The 23,795-nt window shown below is 37.7% G+C and overlaps 1 protein-coding gene across 2 annotated transcripts in view; it reads right to left on the bottom strand.

The window, feature by feature from the left end:
- Positions 1–9,324: 9,324 nt before the first annotated feature.
- LOC311061368 (CTP synthase 1-like) overlaps positions 9,325–23,795 on the bottom strand; it is a 29,172-nt gene continuing 14,701 nt past the window's right edge. For both annotated transcript variants that reach the window (XM_084079973.1, XM_084079974.1), the window contains 8 exons: positions 17,267–17,329; positions 16,942–16,985; positions 16,053–16,149; positions 15,509–15,564; positions 14,081–14,177; positions 13,055–13,199; positions 10,755–10,839; positions 9,325–9,845 (listed from right to left, as the gene is read on the bottom strand). In XM_084079973.1, coding sequence (XP_083936099.1) covers positions 9,810–9,845; positions 10,755–10,839; positions 13,055–13,199; positions 14,081–14,177; positions 15,509–15,564; positions 16,053–16,149; positions 16,942–16,985; positions 17,267–17,329 — 623 coding nt within the window. In that variant the 3' untranslated portion in view covers positions 9,325–9,809. The remainder of the gene's footprint in view (positions 9,846–10,754; positions 10,840–13,054; positions 13,200–14,080; positions 14,178–15,508; positions 15,565–16,052; positions 16,150–16,941; positions 16,986–17,266; positions 17,330–23,795) is intronic.

Below are 23,795 nucleotides of genomic sequence, written 5' to 3'. Positions count from 1 at the left end.
GACTGATTAACAGTTGGGTATAAAATAAACAATCTCTTTTGCAATTATCTTATGACAGCTTTAACTTAAATGTCCATCAATGCTGTCAGTAGAAAAACACACATAATATTTACATTTTATGCAACAATATTTCGTCATCCTGAAACAAGAGACATTTTGACCATAGAATAGAATAAAACCAGAGGTTATGATGCCTTTAATTCTATTCTATGGACTGTGTGTGTAGGTTTTCTGTAGAGAAAACGCAGACAGTATTTTTCACCAGGAAAAGAATTGATGAAGGGATGAAACTGAAGATGTATGGGAAAGTGTTAGAGAGAGTTAGTTCATTTAAATATTTAGGAGTTATTTTTGATTCAAGGCTAACATGGGTTGATCATATCAAGAGGATTGAGGACAAGTGCAAGAAAGTAATGAATGTGATGAGATGTCTGAGTGGTAGGGAATGGGGAGCAAGTTGTGCATCATTGAGATTAATTTATGTGGCTATGGTTAAAGCATCAATAGATTATGGTAGTATAGTTTATGGGTCAGCAGCTGCTTCTTTGTTGAAAAAGGTGGAGGTGATTCAGGCCCGGGCTTTAAGGATTTGTAGTGGGGCTTTTAAATCATCGCCAGTGTCTGCTCTGCAAGTTGAAATGGGGGAGATGCCTATGGAATTGAGGAGGATACAATTGAGGTTAAATTATTGGGCTAACTTGCAAGGTCATGGTGATTCCCACCCTACTAAAGTAGTTTTGCAGGATTGCTGGGATAATGGAAAATGTAAGAGGGATCATTTTGGTAAGGTAGGGAATGAATTAGCAAAAGACTTTGGGGTGTTTGGGTGGAAAATAAGTCCATCAGTGGTTTATCCAGTGATGCCGCCTTGGAGGATGGAGTGGCCGGAGGTAGATTGGCACTTGATGGAAGTGAAGAGAGAGGGGGGAGACCTGGTTTGTGCGTTTAATAATAGAGTGGATATAAAGTATATTAAGGATTGTGTTAAAATATATACAGACGGTGCTAAGCAACCTGAGACAGGAGTGACAGGATTTGGGGTGTCAGTACCTTCGAAGGGAATTGGTATTAATAGAAGAACATCTGATCATTTAGGGGTGTACACTGTGGAGATGTTGGGGGTGTTGGTAGCGTTAAGGTGGGTGGAGAGAGAAAGGCTTGAAAAGGTAGTGGTCTGCTCAGATTCAGCCTCAGTTTTGGCAAGTTTAAGGTCATTTCATTCAAACAGTCGTCAAGGTCTTTTATATGAAGTTCTTCAGTCAGTTACCAGAATAGGTAAAAAGGGAGGTAAGATTAATTTTATTTGGGTGCCAGCACACATAGGGGTGAAGGGGAATGAAAGGGCGGATGAGTTGGCAAAGAAGTCATTATTGAAGGGTTCGATAGAAATGCAAGTTAGTATAAGCAAAGCAGAAGTAAAGAGTGTTATTTGGGAAATAATAAATCAAAGATGGCAAGAGAGGTGGGACAGTGAGGAGAAAGGGAGACATTTATATAATATTCAAAAGAGTGTTAAAGTAAACAGGGCTAGAAGTGGACTTAGAAGAGAGGATATGGTTTTGATTAGGTTAAGGTTAGGGCATAGTGGACTAAATAAAACATTGAAAATGATAGGGAAACATAAGACCGGGTTATGTGAGGGATGTCAGGATGAAGAGGAGTCAGTGCATCATGTACTGTTAGAGTGTAGTGAATATGAGAGAGAGAGGGACATAATGAGGAACAAACTTAGGGATTTAGGGTTGCAGGAGTTTTCTTTGAGAGGGATTTTAGGTATAAGTAAAAGTAAACAGGTTAAAGTTTTGTTAGGTTTTTTGAAGGATATAGGATTATTTGAAAGAATTTAGAGTAGTAAAGTGTGAATGAGAGTGTGTATGGGATTTAGAGTGTGTGATCCACAATATCACAAGGGGGCGGTAATGCAACACAAGTATGGATGCAAGCCGCCGTAAAAAGAAAGTAAGAAGAAGAAGTGTCGCCGTCTAGTGGACAAACTCTCGTCTCGTCTCAGGTGTATATTATTTATAACTATGACGCAGTGACTCAACAAACACTATTTATGGATATTTACTCCATTTAATCATTTTATAAAGAGCGTCATCATAATAAGATGATGATTTGTTGTATCGTTAATTGCTCCTCCACTCATTGGTTTGTTAGTTTGTTGCTGCATAAAGCAGCTGCTAGCTGCTAGCTAGCCGCTAGCTACATCCACCACGGCTGGCTAGAAGAACTACAATCTATTACTACATTTCCCATACTACACTACGCCAAGGGTAGCTATGAGGACTACATTTGGGAAACTACATTTCCCATCCATCATGGCTGGCTAGAAGAACTACAATCTATTACTACATTTCCCATACTACACGCCAAGGGTAGCTATGAGGACTACATTTGGGAAACTACATTTCCCATCCATCATGGGTGGCTAGAAGAACTACAATCTATTACTACATTTCCCATACTACACGCCAAGGGTAGCTATGAGGACTACATTTGGGGGACTACATTTCCCACCCATCATGGATGGCTAGAAGAACTACATTATAAAGGACTACATTTCCCAAACACCAAGTGCCAAGCCTCACATACAACGCAACGTGAGCACTTCCGATCTTTTTTCAAAATACAACTGTTTTAATTCTTAAATACTCTGTTCTACGACGGTGTCTCGCGCAGAAAATAGCCGATCTACAAGCTCACAATGCGTCTCATTGTGAGCTTGTAGATTTATTCATGTATAAACTGACGTCATGTTGCGTTCATCTTATTTTAATGTTTTATAAACAGAATGATTTATAGACGACTTCCACTTGTATTTACTCATTGTGTCCACAGGAGGGCGACACAGGCTCTTGAATATAGACAGATGAACGGAGTCAGATGTTTGCAAAGTGATTACAATCAGTCAGTTAGTTTATAGTTAGTTATTTAGTTTATAGTTATTTAGTTCATAGTTAGTTAGATTTATAGGTTTATAGTTAGTTAGTTAATAGTTAGTTAGATTTATAGGTTTATAGTTAGTTAGATTTATAGGTTTATAGTTAGTTAGTTAATAGTTAGTTAGATTTATAGGTTTATAGTCAGTTAGTTAGATTTATAGGTTTATAGTTAGTTAGTTAAAAGTTAGTTAGATTTATAGGTTTATAGTTAGTTAGTTAATAGTTAGTTAGATTTATAGGTTTATAGTTAGTTAGTTAATAGTTAGTTAGATTTATAGGTTTATAGTTAGTTAGTTAGTTAGTTAATAGTTAGGGAGCAACACTGGTAGTAGCTAGACTGTAAATTAAGTTATTATATTAACTGTTGTAATAGTTATATACTGTATAAGCAGTAGATAAACTGTATATTATTATTTACTCATTATATTAACTGTTGTAATAGTTATATACTGTATAAGCAGTAGATACTGTATATTATTATTTACTCATTATATTAACTGTTGTAATAGTTATATACTGTATAAGCAGTAGATACTGTATATTATTATTTACTCATTATATTAACTGTTGTAATAGTTATATACTGTATAAACAGTAGATACTGTATATTATTATTTACTCATTATATTAACTGTTGTAATTGTAGCCATTTGAGCCATATATATGATTGCTTGTTAATTGCTTATTCATTGATGATGTCACTGCAGGGCTTGGTCAAGGCCAAGTTGCCTTGGTATTTAACAGCCTAGGTATTTACCAGGGTAGTAATCAGCAGCAGGTGTTGCCAGTGGCAGAGGCAAACTGTGTTACATGAGAGCTGGAGGTCTGTGTGCGTTTGGCTGTTCATTTATTTATGTTATGTATTGTGTGCTATAGTGAATGGCACGAAAGCTACTGAGAATAAAACGTTTGTTTATTACCTCAACGGACACTTGTGGACATCAGTTTGTATGGAGCACACGTCAGAACTCCCTCGGCAACCAGTATAGTGGCAAAAGTATAGGACTCTAGACATTACACTTAATAGTACAGCCAAGTATAGGACTTGGGCGCTACAGTAATTGTTATATACTGTATAAACAGTAGATATTGTATATTATTATTTACTCATTATATTAACTGTTGTGATAGTTATATACTGTATAAACAGTAGATATTGTATATTATTATTTACTCATTATATTAACTGTTGTGATAGTTATATACTGTATAAACAGTTTATTCTCTGTGTTTCATGTTTCCTGACAGGAGATCAATAAAGGTTTATTATGTGATCAGGATCAGTCAGAAAACTGCTGACGACAACAACACATCTGATGAAAACAAAACTAAATCAATTTGACACATTTTGATACATATCTTTCTAAGATAAATATCAACCATATCAGACATCTATCTATCTATGAATCTATCTATCTATCTATCTATCTATCTATCTATCTATGAATCTATCTATCTATCTATCTATCTATCTATCTACCTACCTACCTACCTACCTACCTATCTATCTATCTATCCATCGGTTTGGTACAAAATGTACTTAATTACATTACTTTACACCACTGCATTTGGTCAGTTGTATAACAGACAGTAAGGATCTGACAGGGTGATAAAACATTTGGTCAGTTGTATAACAGACAGTAAGGCCCTGACAGGATGATAAAATATTTGGTCAGTTGTATAACAGACAGTAAGGCTCTGACAGGATGATAAAACATTTGGTCAGTTGTATAACAGACAGTAAGGCTCTGACAGGGTGATAAAAAACATTTGGTCAGTTGTATAACAGACAGTAAGGATCTGACAGGATGATAAAACATTTGGTCAGTTGTATAACAGACAGTAAGGCTCTGACAGGGTGATAAAAAACATTTGGTCAGTTGTATAACAGACAGTAAGGCTCTGACAGGGTGATAAAACATTTGGTCAGTTGTATAACAGACAGTAAGGCTCTGACAGGGTGATAAAACATTTGGTCAGTTGTATAACAGACAGTAAGGCTCTGACAGGGTGATAAAAAACATTTGGTCAGTTGTATAACAGACAGTAAGGCCCTGACAGGATGATAAAATATTTGGTCAGTTGTATAACAGACAGTAAGGACCTGACAGGGTGATAAAACATTTGGTCAGTTGTATAACAGACAGTAAGGCTCTGACAGGGTGATAAAAAACATTTGGTCAGTTGTATAACAGACAGTAAGGCTCTGACAGGGTGATAAAACATTTGGTCAGTTGTATAACAGACAGTAAGGCTCTGACAGGGTGATAAAAAACATTTGGTCAGTTGTATAACAGACAGTAAGGCCCTGACAGGATGATAAAATATTTGGTCAGTTGTATAACAGACAGTAAGGACCTGACAGGGTGATAAAACATTTGGTCAGTTGTATAACAGACAGTAAGGCTCTGACAGGGTGATAAAAAACATTTGGTCAGTTGTATAACAGACAGTAAGGCTCTGACAGGGTGATAAAACATTTGGTCAGTTGTATAACAGACAGTAAGGCTCTGACAGGGTGATAAAAACATTTGGTCAGTTGTATAACAGACAGTAAGGCTCTGACAGGGTGATAAAAAACATTTGGTCAGTTGTATAACAGACAGTAAGGGCAGGTACACACTACAAGACATTAGGTCCGATATTGCTGTCGCCGACATTTTTTGGCGCTCGCCGACAAAACCTCCCGACCTGACGCAGATCGGCCTTTGATCGGCGAGAAAATGCTCTGTGTGTGTGAAAGGCTCTGCGACCCGATGTGGCCGCGATTCTCCGCTCTGCGACGGCTTTTCAGATATCTAAATTGTTAGATATTCATCTCTGTCTGGGACAGGACAAGAGACAATATCATACAGTGTGAAAGGAGCCGAGACCATTCTGCGAGCAAATCCACGCTGCAGCCAATGAGAGCACATTACAGCAACCGTGGCTAGGGGAGCGTCGCTGGATCTGACCACAACAAACAGTCCCTACCACAATATTACCTTCCAGTCCTGTATTAAGTTAACATTATAAAACTAAATGAGAAAGTGAGCGAGCCTGGTGGGCTGTTTATTTTAGAGGAATTGTACAGAGAGACAGAGACAGAGCGAGAGCTCTCTCTCTCTCTGTGTGTGTGTGTGTGTGTGTGTGTGTGTGTGTGTGTGTGTGTGTGTCTGTGTCTGTGAGTGCAGCATGCCTGTGACACACGCTGTGTCTGAACAGCGTTGCCAGATGTTGCGAGAGAAATAAGCAACCAGGTCTATGAAAACAAGCCCAAGAAAAGGCCACTTGAGCACTTTAAACCTATTTACAAATACATTGGATATTTGAAAATAGCCAATCTACAAGCTCACGTTGTAGATATGCTATTTTTAAAGAAGACATTGGGGGGGGGGGGTTGTGGAGTATTTTCCAAATCCACACAGATCTTGTATGGGGGTCTATGGCACAACATATTTTCAGAAGGGGGAGGTCTGCGCATCTGCGGACAAATATTAATTTGGGGGTCCTTGCCATGAAAATGTTTGAGAACAACTGGTTCAAACAACATTAGGAAACAAGGCCAAAAAAGCAACTACACTTTCAAGCAACTTTACAGAAAAATAATCCCAAAGTCGCTTATAATAAGCGGACATGGCAACTGTCACAGCGGAATTAGCGCACTTGCCGTGCGAGAGAGAGAGAGAGAGAGAGAGAGAGAGAGAGGGAGGGGGGGGTATCACGGGATACCTCGTTATTAAAATGAATTGGAATAAACAAAAATGTATGTATTGGGTCTGACTCTGGAGATAGCATCCTAGTGAACTATCCTACAGTGTGTCAGCCCTTGTCGGGGATCAATCGTGCTGTGAAGACCACAACGATATTATGACAGCCGATTTCAAGGAATAAACTCCTGCAGTGTGTTATGCTTAACGATCAGATGACCCCCCGACAACTTTAAGGTCCTGCAGTGTGTACTTGCCCTAAGGCTCTGACAGGGTGATAAAACATTTGGTCAGTTGTATAACAGACAGTAAGGACCTGACAGGGTGAAAAAAAACATTTGGTCAGTTGTATAACAGACAGTAAGGCTCTGACAGGGTGATAAAACATTTGGTCAGTTGTATAACAGACAGTAAGGCCCTGACAGGGTGATAAAAACATTTGGTCAGTTGTATAACAGACAGTAAGGCTCTGACAGGGTGATAAAAACATTTGGTCAGTTGTGTAACAGACAGTAAGGTCCTGACAGGGTGATAAAAACATTTGGTCAGTTGTATAACAGACAGTAAGGATCTGACAGGGTGATAAAACATTTGGTCAGTTGTATAACAGACAGTAAGGCTCTGACAGGGTGATAAAACATTTGGTCAGTTGTATAACAGACAGTAAGGATCTGACAGGGTGATAAAACATTTGGTCAGTTGTATAACAGACAGTAAGGTCCTGACAGGGTGATAAAAACATTTGGTCAGTTGTATAACAGACAGTAAGGCCCTGACAGGGTGATAAAAACATTTGGTCAGTTGTATAACAGACAGTAAGGATCTGACAGGGTGATAAAAACATTTGGTCAGTTGTATAACAGACAGTAAGGATCTGACAGGGTGATAAAAACATTTGGTCAGTTGTATAACAGACAGTAAGGATCTGACAGGGTGATAAAACATTTGGTCAGTTGTATAACAGACAGTAAGGATCTGACAGGGTGATAAAACATTTGGTCAGTTGTATAACAGACAGTAAGGACCTGACAGGATGATATTACATTTGGTCAGTTGTATAACAGACAGTAAGGCTCTGACAGGGTGATAAAAACATTTGGTCAGTTGTATAACAGACAGTAAGGATCTGACAGGGTGATAAAAACATTTGGTCAGTTGTATAACAGACAGTAAGGATCTGACAGGGTGATAAAAACATTTGGTCAGTTGTATAACAGACAGTAAGGATCTGACAGGGTGATAAAACATTTGGTCAGTTGTATAACAGACAGTAAGGATCTGACAGGGTGATAAAACATTTGGTCAGTTGTATAACAGACAGTAAGGACCTGACAGGATGATATTACATTTGGTCAGTTGTATAACAGATAGTAAGGCCCTGACAGGGTGATAAAAAACATTTGGTCAGTTGTATAACAGACAGTAAGGTCCTGACAGGGTGATAAAAACAGTTCTAAATGTGTTGGATCCCGTTCCGGATGCCGACACAGATGATTGGCAGGTCAGGTGATCAGGTGACCCAGATGATTGACAGTTACTCAACGGCCACAATTATTTAGAGACAGAAGCTGCAGGTTTTCAGAGGTTTTAATACCCAACAGGAAGTCCATATATAGTCATAATAAATACAATCAGTTGGTATTTACAGTCACTGACATGGTTACAGTTTATATTATAGTTTATATTTGACACATAAGAATAAGAAGAAAAGCACCGATTCACCTCATTAACTCAGGTTCAGGTTAACCCATCAAGACCCGAGGCCCATGAGGTCTGTAACCTCATATGTTCAGGTTAACCCATTAAGACCCGAGGCCCATGAGGTCTGTAACCTCATATGTTCAGGTTAACCCATTAAGACCCGAGGCCCATGAGGTCTGTAACCTCATATGTTCAGGTTAACCCATCAAGACCCGAGGCCCATGAGGTCTGTAACCTCATATGTTCAGGTTAACCCATTAAGACCCGAGGCCCATGAGGTCTGTAACCTCATATGTTCAGGTTAACCCATTAAGACCTGAGGCCCATGAGGTCTGTAACCTCATATGTTCAGGTTAACCCATTAAGACCTGAGGCCCATGAGGTCTGTAACCTCATATGTTCAGGTTAACCCATTAAGACCTGAGGCCCATGAGGTCTGTAACCTCATATGTTCAAAAACTTTTACTTTTCAGGATTCAGATTCAAAAGCATCAAAAGTAGCAGATCTACAAACTTAAAATCTGCTACTTTTTGATGCTTTTGTGTGACGCTGTAGTGCGATCAATATGTTTGAATATGGAGAGAAGAGGTTTCTGCCCGACAACAACGAAATGCCTTCTAAATCCCTTCAACCTGGTGTTGCCTGGCAACACCAGGTTGCCAGGTTCGGAGAGAAACAAGCAACGAGCGTTAGCTCGTTCTGTTATTAGCGGTTAGCTTGTCGGGACTTTCAGCGCCTGTAAGGGAATGAACTCGTTCTCATGCTATTCATCAAAAATGTGGAATGCCCTACCAAAAGGAGTAAAGGAGTGTAAAACCCTACTCTCTTTCAAAACTGCCCTAAAGATACACCTTCAGGAGGCTGCAATTGGAAAATGGCCCCTGTCCAAGTCCTAACCTACCCCCCTACCCCCTACCCCCCCCCCTCTCTCTTACTTCTTTTGTACATATTTTTCACCCTTCATACCAGTAACCTGTAAACTGGGTTGTATGACATTCTGTATAGTAGTGTGTATATCTGTCTGTCTCTTATATGTCATCATGATTTGTGTGCATGGGGATCTCATCTTAAACAAGCTTGTGCTTAACTGAGCTATCCAGTTTAGTAGACCTTGTATTGCGAATATATGTACTTCCATGTACTGTTATGTACTGTCATGTACTGTTCTCATGTCTTACTAAATAAAGTACATCAATCAATCAATATCATGGGACTCCACAATGAGTGCTAGGAGAAAAAAAACAGACTTTGCATTTGTTAAAATAGGCGAATTTGGGCTATACACGCGCCTCCTATTATGCCAACGGTGGGGGTCGACAGGGGGATCTGTGGAGTAACTCAATGGGCATTTCTACGTTGGTGAGTGATTTGCCACACATCAAAGATAACACTTAAAATGCCCGGATGTCTCCTTTAATGACGATACAAAACATTCATTCAACCTTTAAATGTGTTAATGACGATACAAAACATTCATTCAACGTCCTGTTCCATGTTAGGAATGTTGTCCTGCAAAATAGGAGAAGGAACAGTTATTGTGTTAGGATACAGTATAACGTAATATATAACTTAACACATTCCCTAGCCTGGTAAACCCTCCCTCCAGAAATCTCATTTCCATTTGATTTCTGGAGTGAGTCTGGCCTGATCCGCCTTCCTGCAATATTGGCTCTGTACACCGAACTGACGAGCCTATCAGCGTCGTCGCTCATCGTTCTGTGATTGACAGCGACAGTTGGCCAATCAGGTGGCGAGTTCGAGTGAGCCCGAATGAAGCCGAGTGCAGCCTGAGTGCCTCCGACAAAAGACGAACGGCAGCCATTGTTGTTGTCCGAGTGCCTTCACGTCTTACTTTAGGTTTTAAAACGGTCTCAAACTTTTTTTTTGAGGCACGGAATTTACTAATAAGATATCGTTTGGATAGAATTTAGTTGTTTAACTTCATATATGTGGTCAATTAATCATGACAGAGCCTATTTAAAAATATAAATTCAGAGAACCGGGAGGGGCGGGAAGTGACACGCATGTATCCCAATAAGGCAACCTATTTTGGGCATGGCGATCTCAAAAGTCCCGTTGCGTCATATTAGTGACGGAGGTGGTAAAAACCCACTGCAATTGGCTGAAGGGGAAAAACGATCATTGGCTGAAGGGGTTGTCAGTCAACGGTATTACTTCCGCCCAACTCCAGCCCACAGCCAATATTGCAGGAAGGCGGATCAGGCCAGACTCACTCCAGAAATCAAATGGAAATGTGATTTCTGGAGGGAGGGTTTACCAGGCTACACATTCCCTGCCATTGACAGAGATTTGAAATTCCACAAGAGACTAGAAACTAGTAGTTTATAGTCATATAACAGATGTTACATCATAACTTAATAGTCTTATAGTAGTTTATAGTCATATAACAGATGTTACCTGTGAGATGGAAAGAAGTTTAAACTGTGATATTTCATCAGGGTCGGGGGAGCTGCTTCCACTCTGATCATCACTGTATGTGTCCCTGTGAATGAAAACACATGATCAACATGTTGTATCATTCATTCATTCATTAAAACACATGATCAACATGTTGTATCATTCATTCATTCATTAAAACACATGATCAACATGTTGTATCATTCATTCATTCATTAAAACACATGATCAACATGTTGTATCATTCATTCATTCATTAAAACACATGATCAACATGTTGTATCATTCATTCATTCATTAAAACACATGATCAACATGTTGTATCATTCATTCATTCATTAAAACACATGATCAACATGTTGTATCATTCATTCATTCATTAAAACACATGATCAACATGTTGTATCATTCATTCATTCATTAAAACACATGATCAACATGTTGTATCATTCATTCATTAAAACACATGATCAACATGTTGTATCATTCATTCATTAAAACACATGATCAACATGTTGTATCATTCATTCATTCATTAAAACACATGATCAACATGTTGTATCATTCATTCATTCATTAAAATACATGATCAACATGTTGTATCATTCATTCATTCATTAAAACACATGATCAACATGTTGTATCATTCATTCATTCATTAAAACACATGATCAACATGTTGTATCATTCATTCATTCATTAAAACACATGATCAACATGTTGTATCATTCATTCATTCAAACACATGATCAACATGTTGTATCATTCATTCATTCATTAAAACACATGATCAACATGTTGTATCATTCATTCATTCATTAAAACACATGATCAACATGTTGTATCATTCATTCATTCATTAAAACACATGATCAACATGTTGTATCATTCATTCATTCATTAAAACACATGATCAACATGTTGTATCATTCATTCATTCATTAAAATACATGATCAACATGTTGTATCATTCATTCATTCATTAAAATACATGATCAACATGTTGTATCATTCATTCATTCATTAAAACACATGATCAACATGTTGTATCATTCATTCATTCATTAAAACACATGATCAACATGTTGTATCATTCATTAAAACACATGATCAACATGTTGTATCATTCATTCATTCATTAAAACACATGATCAACATGTTGTATCATTCATTCATTCATTAAAACACATGATCAACATGTTGTATCATTCATTCATTCATTAAAACACATGATCAACATGTTGTATCATTCATTCATTCATTAAAACACATGATCAACATGTTGTATCATTCATTCATTCATTAAAACACATGATCAACATGTTGTATCATTCATTCATTCATTAAAACACATGATCAACATGTTGTATCATTCATTCATTCATTAAAACACATGATCAACATGTTGTATCATTCATTCATTCATTAAAATACATGATCAACATGTTGTATCATTCATTCATTCATTAAAACACATGATCAACATGTTGTATCATTCATTCATTCATTAAAACACATGATCAACATGTTGTATCATTCATTCATTAAAACACATGATCAACATGTTGTATCATTCATTCATTCATTAAAACACATGATCAACATGTTGTATCATTCATTCATTAAAACACATGATCAACATGTTGTATCATTCATTCATTAAAACACATGATCAACATGTTGTATCATTCATTCATTCATTAAAACACATGATCAACATGTTGTATCATTCATTCATTAAAACACATGATCAACATGTTGTATCATTCATTCATTCATTAAAACACATGATCAACATGTTGTATCATTCATTCATTAAAACACATGATCAACATGTTGTATCATTCATTCATTAAAACACATGATCAACATGTTGTATCATTCATTCATTCATTAAAACACATGATCAACATGTTGTATCATTCATTCATTAAAACACATGATCAACATGTTGTATCATTCATTCATTCATTAAAACACATGATCAACATGTTGTATCATTCATTCATTCATTCATGGAGAAAAGCAGTGCAACAGGAACAAAGCTAAATAAAGTCAGGTCAAGTTCTCCATCATCAACCACTAAGGCTATTTTTAGACGACGACGATCAGAACAGAAAAGGACAAAGTTCTGTTGCGTCGTCACTTTTTATTTTGTATTTACACGGAGACGCTCCAGTGATTTCAAACGCTGTAGTGTGCGCTTATTCTAAGCGACTTTGGGCTTGTTTTTCCTGTAAAGTTGCTTGTAAAAATAGTTGCGTGTTGCAGTAACTACGTATGTTCGTAGGTCTGGTTACCGTGGAGACAAGCGGCAGCCCTTCTGCAGGTAGCTGTGGAGTTTCCCGGCAGCAGCCAATAGGAGGCCGAAGTACGGAGGAGACGGTTTGATTGGACGAGAGGTGAACTCTGGGTGGTACTGAACCCCCACGAAGTACGGATGATCTGATAGGACAAAATATATTATGATTATTAATAAGACAAAATATATTATGATTATTAATAAGACAAAATATATTATGATTATTAATAAGACAAAGCACGATTACATTGATAATCTGACAAGACAAAATGTTAAGATTAAAATGATATCAATTATAATAATATAAATGGATAGAGCTGTGATGTAAGGTGTATTTCTACTCCATGACTTCATTCCATTCTATTATGATGTAAGAAACATCATAATTGTCTCCGCCAGGCCGAAAGGCATGGCGAGAGAGAATGTATTGCCCCCTGTCTGTCTGTCCGTCCGTCCTTCTGTCTGTGACCAGCTGAACCATCCTCATTGGCTAAGATTGGCTTCCAAAGTTTGCGGGATTAGTTAGTTTTGAACAAAATGCCTCAAATCATGCACGCAGCATGCCATTTCTGTGACATTTTCCACAGAGATTCCCACTTTGCCCAGGAAGAAATGCCACCCTTTTCACATTGGCCTGTTATAGCGCCACCAGCAGGTCTAATTTAGCACCACTAAATCTAATTTAACCACTTTTTTGGAACAAAATGCCTCAAATCATGAATGCAGTGTCCGATTGCTGTGAAAGGCCTAAAAAGAAATGGCACCCTTTTCACATTAGCCTATTATTATATATTATTATTATATTATATTATATATATTACTATTATTATAGCGCCACCAGGAGGCCTACCTGACCTGGCGGAGACTTGTGCTCCGAGGAGCACTTTTTGTAGTTCATGTTGTGTAATGATGTTTTCAAATACATTTTAAACTTAATCTAAATGAATGGAGGTGCTATACTGTATGTACAGTCCAGCTCTATGAATAATAATAATAATAATAATAATAATAATAATAAACATACCGTCGAGCTCTATAATCTCCATTCTTTCTCCTTCAACATCTTGACCAACGAACTGGAAACCTTTCTCTTCAAAATGTCCTTTCAGCTCCGGATTCACCTGGAAACAAATGAATAATTACTATTAATAAACTAACTGCTAAATGCTGAACATATAAATGATGCATGTGTAGCAATGAATGACTCACAGCCTCTTCCTCTGGGGATCTGGGATCTCATTTTAAATAAGCATGAATTATTATTATTAAATAAGCCATTGTGCTTTTATGAGCCATCCAGTTTTAGTGGAGGCGTTTCGGGACATATTTTGATGGAATGGTGCACTGGGTTAGGGTTAGGGTTAACCCTGCTACACCATCCTTGAAAATGTAGGATTAGTCACCAGAATCAAGATCCTAGGACCTGAGTTATTGGTAAAATAACAGCAGATGGAGGCCATTTTGGAAAATGGCTGCCATGGTTACCACAGGACTAGTCTCGCGTAGCCAGACCCAACTGAAAATGAAAAACAGCGACCTCTGCTGTTTGTTCTATGTCTGTTGGGTCTGGCAGGAAGCAAACCAGTGCGCAAGGAAACCGGGGTTTGTGTCTGCCTTCAGCGCATCACTTCCGGTTGGTGCGACTATGTTTTCATTCCCACTAACAATATTTCTACACGGAACACTAACACCACTTCTCCCAGAGAACATGGATGGTTTTGGTTATAAGCCCACTTGTTTCTATGATGAAAGAGTAAGTTAAAATGTGAATATCTTTCCGTGGTTTTGTCTGCTCCGAGGACGCTATTGTTAAATGAGTTTCGGTTAGTTTCGAGGGGGGAAGGGTGGACGGACACGTGAATCCCGCCCACTACATTTGATTGGGTAAAGCGCGGCCTGCTTCCTGATCTGAAGGCACACCCACTTGAAACCAATGCGCACGGGTTGTCAACACGGCTACCGACAGATTCCAACGCAGAGCAGAATCTGTTCTTGAGAGATTACCACAGGACAAATCTGCGATGGCCCTCTAGCCAAAAATGTTCCTTATGGCCCTAACTGTGTGCCAAATGTCATGCGTTTATCCTAAAGTGCACCATTTTTGCCCGAAACGGCCGGCCTATTCAGAGTGCCTTGTATTGTAAATTGTTCTTCCATGTACTGTTTCCTTGTCTTTTATAAATAAAGAATTCAATCAATCAATCAATGCTTGATGACCAGAAGTCTAATATCACCCCCTTTAGGCTAGTGGTTGAGATGTTGGCTTTCCACGTGGGAGATCCGGGTTCGAATCCCGGGGGTTACACATGTATACACTGTAGCTCCTTTATCCACACACACACACACACACACACACACACACACACACACACACACACACACACACACACACACACACACACACACACACACACACACACACACACACACACACACACACACACACACGTACCTCAAAACGATGTCTGTGTCTTTCGTCCACATAATCTGCATCTCCATAAAGTTTACCTGCAACCAACACAGCTCAATGGATACATACCAGGGGTGTAAAGTAACTAAGTACATTTACTCAAATACTGTACAATTTTGAGGTATTTTTACTTTACTGGAATATGGCCAATATTGTCTGTACTTCTACTCCATTACATCTCAGAAGCAAATATTGTACTTTTACTCCAATACAATTATTAAAAAACTTTAGTTACTAGTTACTTTGCAGATATAAATTATTATATTATAAAACATACATTAACCACCGTATTTTACACCTACGCTATTTCAAAATATCTGATCTACAAGCTCACAACGCTTTGTGGAGGTCTTAATTAAAGGGTACATACGTAATATACTGTTAGAGGTCTTAATTAAAGGGTACATACGTAATATACTGTTAGAGGTCTTAATTAAAGAGTACATACGTAATATACTGTTAGAGGTCTTAATTAAAGGGTACATACGTAATATACTGTTAGAGGTCTTAATTAAAGGGTACATACGTAATATACTGGTGGAGCTCTTAAAGAGGGTGCGTCTCTTTCCTAGCCTCATGGTCCCGCCCATCTGTCCAGGGTTGTGCTCTGGCATGTCAATCACCTGTAACACATGTTGTATCTTTAACCACTTAAACCCTGTTATATGTAGTTTATCTTTAATGACTTAAAGTAATACTAGGTAACGTTTTCAGTAAAACTAACTAACTAAGTTAAATTGTATATCTTTTGTGAGTGGCAAATGTTTCACAACACCCACTCCATGAATTTCACCCCCGAAAGCCTTTTATTTATATATTTTCTATTGAACGCTGTCGAGCATGACTTTCCCTCGAAAATGACGTCACCTGGCCGGAAAATGGAAGCGGAAATGCACCAGGTTCCTGTTTGGCCAGGAACTACCGTGCCGGTTTCCTGTTTGGCCAGGAACTACCGCGCTAATAACAAAAGGAAACTCACGCTGATTTTAAGAGATTGTATGATTTGAAGAACGAAAAAAAAACAGAAAAAGAAAACACAGCTCACGGTAACTAATGCTCCACTGGCTAAGAGAAACGATCCACAGATCGTATAAAAACAATTAAAAGAACGCTTTTTGAAACACTTCCGTCTTCCGGTGAAAACGAATGGAATTCTGGGTGACGCAGTAATAAAGAAACGGCCTGCAGTGACGGTAATGACCAGCAGAGGCTGCTAAAAGTCGTTTTTTGGAAATTTGCACAGAACAACTTTAAATAACTAATAATAATAATATTTAAACAGCTTACTACAATAACAATAATATGTATTATAATAAGAATATGTAAACAGCTTACTACAATAACAATAATATGTATTATAATATTAATATTTAAACAGCTTACTACAATAACAATAATAGTAATATTTAGCTTACCACAGGATGTTTTGATTCAGGGTTAAACTCAGTGGAATTGGCATCTAGGGAAATACACACACACACACACACACACACACACACACACACACACACACACACACACACACACACACACACACACACACACACACACACACACACACACACACACACACACACACACACACACACACACACACACACTTCAGTGAGCTTGAGACCCAAAAGATAAACGTTGTCCTTGAAAGTAAAACGGTCGATCTAGATTCTTATTACACGTTTACATGTTCTTAACATGTGAACATGTTCTTAACATGTTAAGAACATGTTATCATCTTCTTACCTTTCCATCCTAACATGTTGCGGGCAAATTCACAGACAGCTAACTGCATTCCCAGACACACTCCTGCAGAATGAGATAACACACATCAATAATAATAATAACTAGACGCGTCGCAATTGGCAATTGCAAAGTGTGGTTGCGCCGACGCCGGTCGGGACTGGAGCAATACGCCGGGAGGAATACCGTCGGAGACCGCGCCAATTACATTGTCACGTCACTCCTGAGATCGCTTGCGTTTCATTTTAAAGGGACTGCCCCCCGCAAAAATCATGTTTTTGCATCAAACGGTGATGCAAAGTGGAAATGCTTTTGGGGATTGGTTTAGTATACCACCCTCGACATGTGATTCAAATTTGGGATTGACCGGACGTTTCGTTCGTGATTTATGGCATTTTTGGTCAAACGGGCCCCTCCCGCTAACTTTGGAAGCCATTTACGGACGGACGGTATGGACTATCAAAATTCCGCTTGGATAGGTTTATCGCATGGGTCCATAGATCACGTGTACCGATTTGTGTGAGATTTGGAAAAAAAATTGAAGGAAAAGGAGCAAAAAGTGTGTTTTGAAGAAAATTCAAAATGGCGGAAAATCTATCCTGACGCAAATGGGCGTGGCCTATATGGGAAGATGAGTCGTGACCCAAGGTATCCAGGGAAAAATAAATTTTGATTTTACGACCTACGGTTCAAGAGTTATAGGCCAAAAGGTAAAGGGGGCTGTTATAGCGCCACCATGTGGCCGACTGGTGTGATTATTTTCTTAATAATTTTTCAAAAAACTATTAACCTCCCCTCCAAGTTTTGTAACTGTAGCCTTTACGGTTTCCGAGAAAAAAATACTTGAATGGGAGTTTTTGCAATTCCCATTAAAGTGGATGGGGAAATTTAATGCACTAATAAATCAATATCAAAAAATCTATCCTGACGCAAATGGGCGTGGCCTATATGGGGAGTGACCCAAGGAATCCAGGTGAAAAGAAATTTTGATTTTAGGACCTACGGTTCAAGAGTTACGGGCCAAAACGTAAAGGGGGCTGTTATAGCGCCACCATGAGGCCGAATGGTGTGATATTTTTTTAAATAATTTGGGACTTAATTATGAATTTTACCTCCAAATCTGATAACTCTAGCTCTTAGTGTTTCTGAGAAAAAAATACTTGAATTTCAGTTTTTTCACTTTTACATTAAAGTGGATGGGGACATTTAATGCACTAATAAATCAATATCAATTAAACTATTTAACCAATCTCTTAGCAAAATACAAGCACACGATTCCCGATTTAGACGGTCATTTTGACATATGGCACAACATTGGGGGATAAAAACTGTGGGAGAAATAGCGGTTTGAAATAAAGTTTATCTATAAACTAGACGAGTCGCAATTCCGGGGAAATTGCAAAGTGTGGTTGCGCCGACGCCGGTCGGACTATCATAATGTCGTCTGGACAGGTTTATCGCAGGGGTCCATAGATCACGTGTACCGATTTGTGTGAGATTTGGAAAAAAATTGTAGGAAAAGGAGCAAAAAGTGTGTTTTGAAGAAAATTCAAAATGGCGGAAAATCTATCCTGACGCAAATGGGCGTGGCCTATATGGGAAGATGCGTCGTGACCCAAGGAATCCAGGGAAAAAGAAATTTTGATTTTACGACCTACGGTTCAAGAGTTATAGGCCAAAAGGTAAAGGGGGCTGTTATAGCGCCACCATGTGGCCGACTGGTGTGATTATTTTCTTAATAATTTTTCAAAAAACTATTAACCTCCCCTCCAAGTTTTGTAACTGTAGCCTTTACGGTTTCCGAGAAAAAAATACTTGAATGGGAGTTTTTGCAATTCCCATTAAAGTGGATGGGGAAATTTAATGCACTAATAAATCAATATCAAAAAATCTATCCTGACGCAAATGGGCGTGGCCTATATGGGGAGATGCGTCGTGACCCAAGGAATCCAGGTGAAAAGAAATTTTGATTTTAGGACCTACGGTTCAAGAGTTACGGGCCAAAACGTAAAGGGGGCTGTTATAGCGCCACCATGAGGCCGAATGGTGTGATATTTTGTTAAATAATTTGGGACTTAATTATGAATTATCCCTCCAAATCTGATAACTCTAGCTGTTAAGGTTTCTGAGAAAAAAATACTTGAATTTGAGTTTTTTGACTTTTACATTAAAGTGGATGGGGAAATTTAATGCACTAATAAATTAATATCAATTAAACTATTAAACCAATCTCTTAGCCCTATACACGCGCACGATTCCCGTTCAAGACGGTCATTTTGATATATGGCACAACATTAGGGGATAAAAACTGTGGGAGGAGATGCGGTTGAAAATAAGTTTATCTATAAAGATAGAAACAAATAAAGTGTATCAATAACAATAGTCTGGTTGCCCTGTTGGGCAACCACACTAATAAAGAAAGCTATAGAGTACTATAGTCTGGTTGCCCTGTTGGGCAACCACACTAATAACAACAACAACAACAACAACAATAATAATAATAAACTAAATGAGAGGAGGCATGGTAATAACACAGTGGTACCAACACTTTGTTTTGGTTCCCTGTTAGCATTTAAATGCTAAATGGAGCATAACTACTAGTTTAGTCTCGCCAGTCGCTACGAGTTGGAATAAAGGATAGATATACCAAACCAACTACTTCTACAAGTTAAACTACGCTGCATCAAGGGTTTCATTAGGTATTCTACAAGTTAAACTACGCTGCATCAAGGGTTTCATTAGGTATTCTACAAGTTAAACTACGCTGCATCAAGGGTTTCATTATATTCTACAAGTTAAACTACGCTGCATCAAGGGTTTCATTAGGTATTCTACAAGTTAAACTACACTGCATCAAGGGTTTCATTATGTATTCTACAAGTTAAACTACACTGCATCAAGGGTTTCATTATGTATTCTACAAGTTAAACTACGCTGCATCAAGGGTTTCATTATATTCTACAAGTTAAACTACACTGCATCAAGGGTTTCATTATATTCTACAAGTTAAACTACGCTGCATCAAGGGTTTCATTAGGTATTCTACAAGTTAAACTACACTGCATCAAGGGTTTCATTATATTCTACAAGTTAAACTACACTGCATCAAGGGTTTCATTATATTCTACAAGTTAAACTACGCTGCATCAAGGGTTTCATTATATTCTACAAGTTAAACTACACTGCATCAAGGGTTTCATTATATTCTACAAGTTAAACTACGCTGCATCAAGGGTTTCATTAGGTATTCTACAAGTTAAACTACGCTGCATCAAGGGTTTCATTATATTCTACAAGTTAAACTACGCTGCATCAAGGGTTTCATTAGGTATTCTACAAGTTAAACTACACTGCATCAAGGGTTTCATTATGTATTCTACAAGTTAAACTACACTGCATCAAGGGTTTCATTATGTATTCTACAAGTTAAACTACGCTGCATCAAGGGTTTCATTATATTCTACAAGTTAAACTACACTGCATCAAGGGTTTCATTATATTCTACAAGTTAAACTACGCTGCATCAAGGGTTTCATTAGGTATTCTACAAGTTAAACTACGCTGCATCAAGGGTTTCATTATATTCTACAAGTTAAACTACACTGCATCAAGGGTTTCATTATATTCTACAAGTTAAACTACGCTGCATCAAGGGTTTCATTATATTCTACAAGTTAAACTACACTGCATCAAGGGTTTCATTATATTCTACAAGTTAAACTACGCTGCATCAAGGGTTTCATTAGGTATTCTACAAGTTAAACTACGCTGCATCAAGGGTTTCATTATATTCTACAAGTTAAACTACACTGCATCAAGGGTTTCATTAGGTATTCTACAAGTTAAACTGCGCTGCATCAAGGGTTTCATTATATTCTACAAGTTAAACTACGCTGCATCAAGGGTTTCATTATATTCTACAAGTTAAACTACGCTGCATCAAGGGTTTCATTAGGTATTCTACAAGTTAAACTACACTGCATCAAGGGTTTCATTATATTCTACAAGTTAAACTACACTGCATCAAGGGCTTCATTATATTCTACAAGTTAAACTACACTGCATCAAGGGTTTCATTAGGTATTCTACAAGTTAAACTACACTGCATCAAGGGTTTCATTATATTCTACAAGTTAAACTACACTGCATCAAGGGTTTCATTATATTCTACAAGTTAAACTACACTGCATCAAGGGTTTCATTATGTATTCTACAAGTTAAACTACGCTGCATCAAGGGTTTCATTATATTCTACAAGTTAAACTACACTGCATCAAGGGTTTCATTAGGTATTCTACAAGTTAAACTACACTGCATCAAGGGTTTCATTATATTCTACAAGTTAAACTACACTGCATCAAGGGTTTCATTATATTCTACAAGTTAAACTACACTGCATCAAGGGTTTCATTATGTATTCTACAAGTTAAACTACGCTGCATCAAGGGTTTCATTATATTCTACAAGTTAAACTACACTGCATCAAGGGTTTCATTATATTCTACAAGTTAAACTACGCTGCATCAAGGGTTTCATTATATTCTACAAGTTAAACTACGCTGCATCAAGGGTTTCATTAGGTATTCTACAAGTTAAACTACGCTGCATCAAGGGTTTCATTATATTCTACAAGTTAAACTACGCTGCATCAAGCGTTTCATTAGGTATTCTACAAGTTAAACTACACTGCATCAAGGGTTTCATTATGTATTCTACAAGTTAAACTACGCTGCATCAAGGGTTTCATTATATTCTACAAGTTAAACTACGCTGCATCAAGGGTTTCATTAGGTATTCTACAAGTTAAACTACACTGCATCAAGGGTTTCATTATATTCTACAAGTTAAACTACACTGCATCAAGGGTTTCCATTATATTCTACAAGTTAAACTACGCTGCATCAAGGGTTTCATTATATTCTACAAGTTAAACTACACTGCATCAAGGGTTTCATTAGGTATTCTACAAGTTAAACTACGCTGCATCAAGGGTTTCATTATATTCTACAAGTTAAACTACGCTGCATCAAGGGTTTCATTATATTCTACAAGTTAAACTACGCTGCATCAAGGGTTTCATTATATTCTACAAGTTAAACTACACTGCATCAAGGGTTTCATTAGGTATTCTACAAGTTAAACTACACTGCATCAAGGGTTTCATTAGGTATTCTACAAGTTAAACTACGCTGCATCAAGGGTTTCATTAGGTATTCTACAAGTTAAACTACACTGCATCAAGGGTTTCATTAGGTATTCTACAAGTTAAACTACACTGCATCAAGGGTTTCATTATATTCTACAAGTTAAACTACACTGCATCAAGGGTTTCATTAGGTATTCTACAAGTTAAACTACACTGCATCAAGGGTTTCATTATATTCTACAAGTTAAACTACACTGCATCAAGGGTTTCATTAGGTATTCTACAAGTTAAACTACGCTGCATCAAGGGTTTCATTAGGTATTCTACAAGTTAAACTACGCTGCATCAAGGGTTTCATTATATTCTACAAGTTAAACTACGCTGCATCAAGGGTTTCATTATATTCTACAAGTTAAACTACGCTGCATCAAGGGTTTCATTAGGTATTCTACAAGTTAAACTACGCTGCATCAAGGGTTTCATTAGGTATTCTACAAGTTAAACTACGCTGCATCAAGGGTTTCATTATGTATTCTACAAGTTAAACTACACTGCATCAAGGGTTTCATTATGTATTCTACAAGTTAAACTACACTGCATCAAGGGTTTCATTATATTTTACAAGTTAAACTACGCTGCATCAAGGGTTTCATTATGTATTCTACAAGTTAAACTACGCTGCATCAAGGGTTTCATTAGGTATTCTACAAGTTAAACTACGCTGCATCAAGGGTTTCATTAGGTATTCTACAAGTTAAACTACACTGCATCAAGGGTTTCATTAGGTATTCTACAAGTTAAACTACGCTGCATCAAGGGTTTCATTAGGTATTCTACAAGTTAAACTACGCTGCATCAAGGGTTTCATTAGGTATTCTACAAGTTAAACTACGCTGCATCAAGGGTTTCATTAGGTATTCTACAAGTTAAACTACGCTGCATCAAGGGTTTCATTAGGTATTCTACAAGTTAAACTACGCTGCATCAAGGGTTTCATTAGGTATTCTACAAGTTAAACTACGCTGCATCAAGGGTTTCATTAGGTATTCTACAAGTTAAACTACGCTGCATCAAGGGTTTCATTAGGTATTCTACAAGTTAAACTACACTGCATCAAGGGTTTCATTATATTCTACAAGTTAAACTACACTGCATCAAGGGTTTCATTATGTATTCTACAAGTTAAACTACGCTGCATCAAGGGTTTCATTAGGTATTCTACAAGTTAAACTACGCTGCATCAAGGGTTTCATTAGGTATTCTACAAGTTAAACTACACTGCATCAAGGGTTTCATTAGGTAGGCCATACAATTAAAATGCCCTTGATCATGTTTCTCCATCTAGGAAAGGTTTAACCTAGGAAAGGATATGTTTAACCCATGTTT

The sequence above is a fragment of the Gymnoscopelus microlampas genome (genome assembly GCF_963454915.1).
Source record: "Gymnoscopelus microlampas genome assembly, chromosome: 15".
Taxonomy (NCBI): domain Eukaryota; kingdom Metazoa; phylum Chordata; class Actinopteri; order Myctophiformes; family Myctophidae; genus Gymnoscopelus; species Gymnoscopelus microlampas.
Note: the sequence above shows the minus strand (reverse complement) of the source record. Positions and strands in the feature narration are given on the sequence as shown.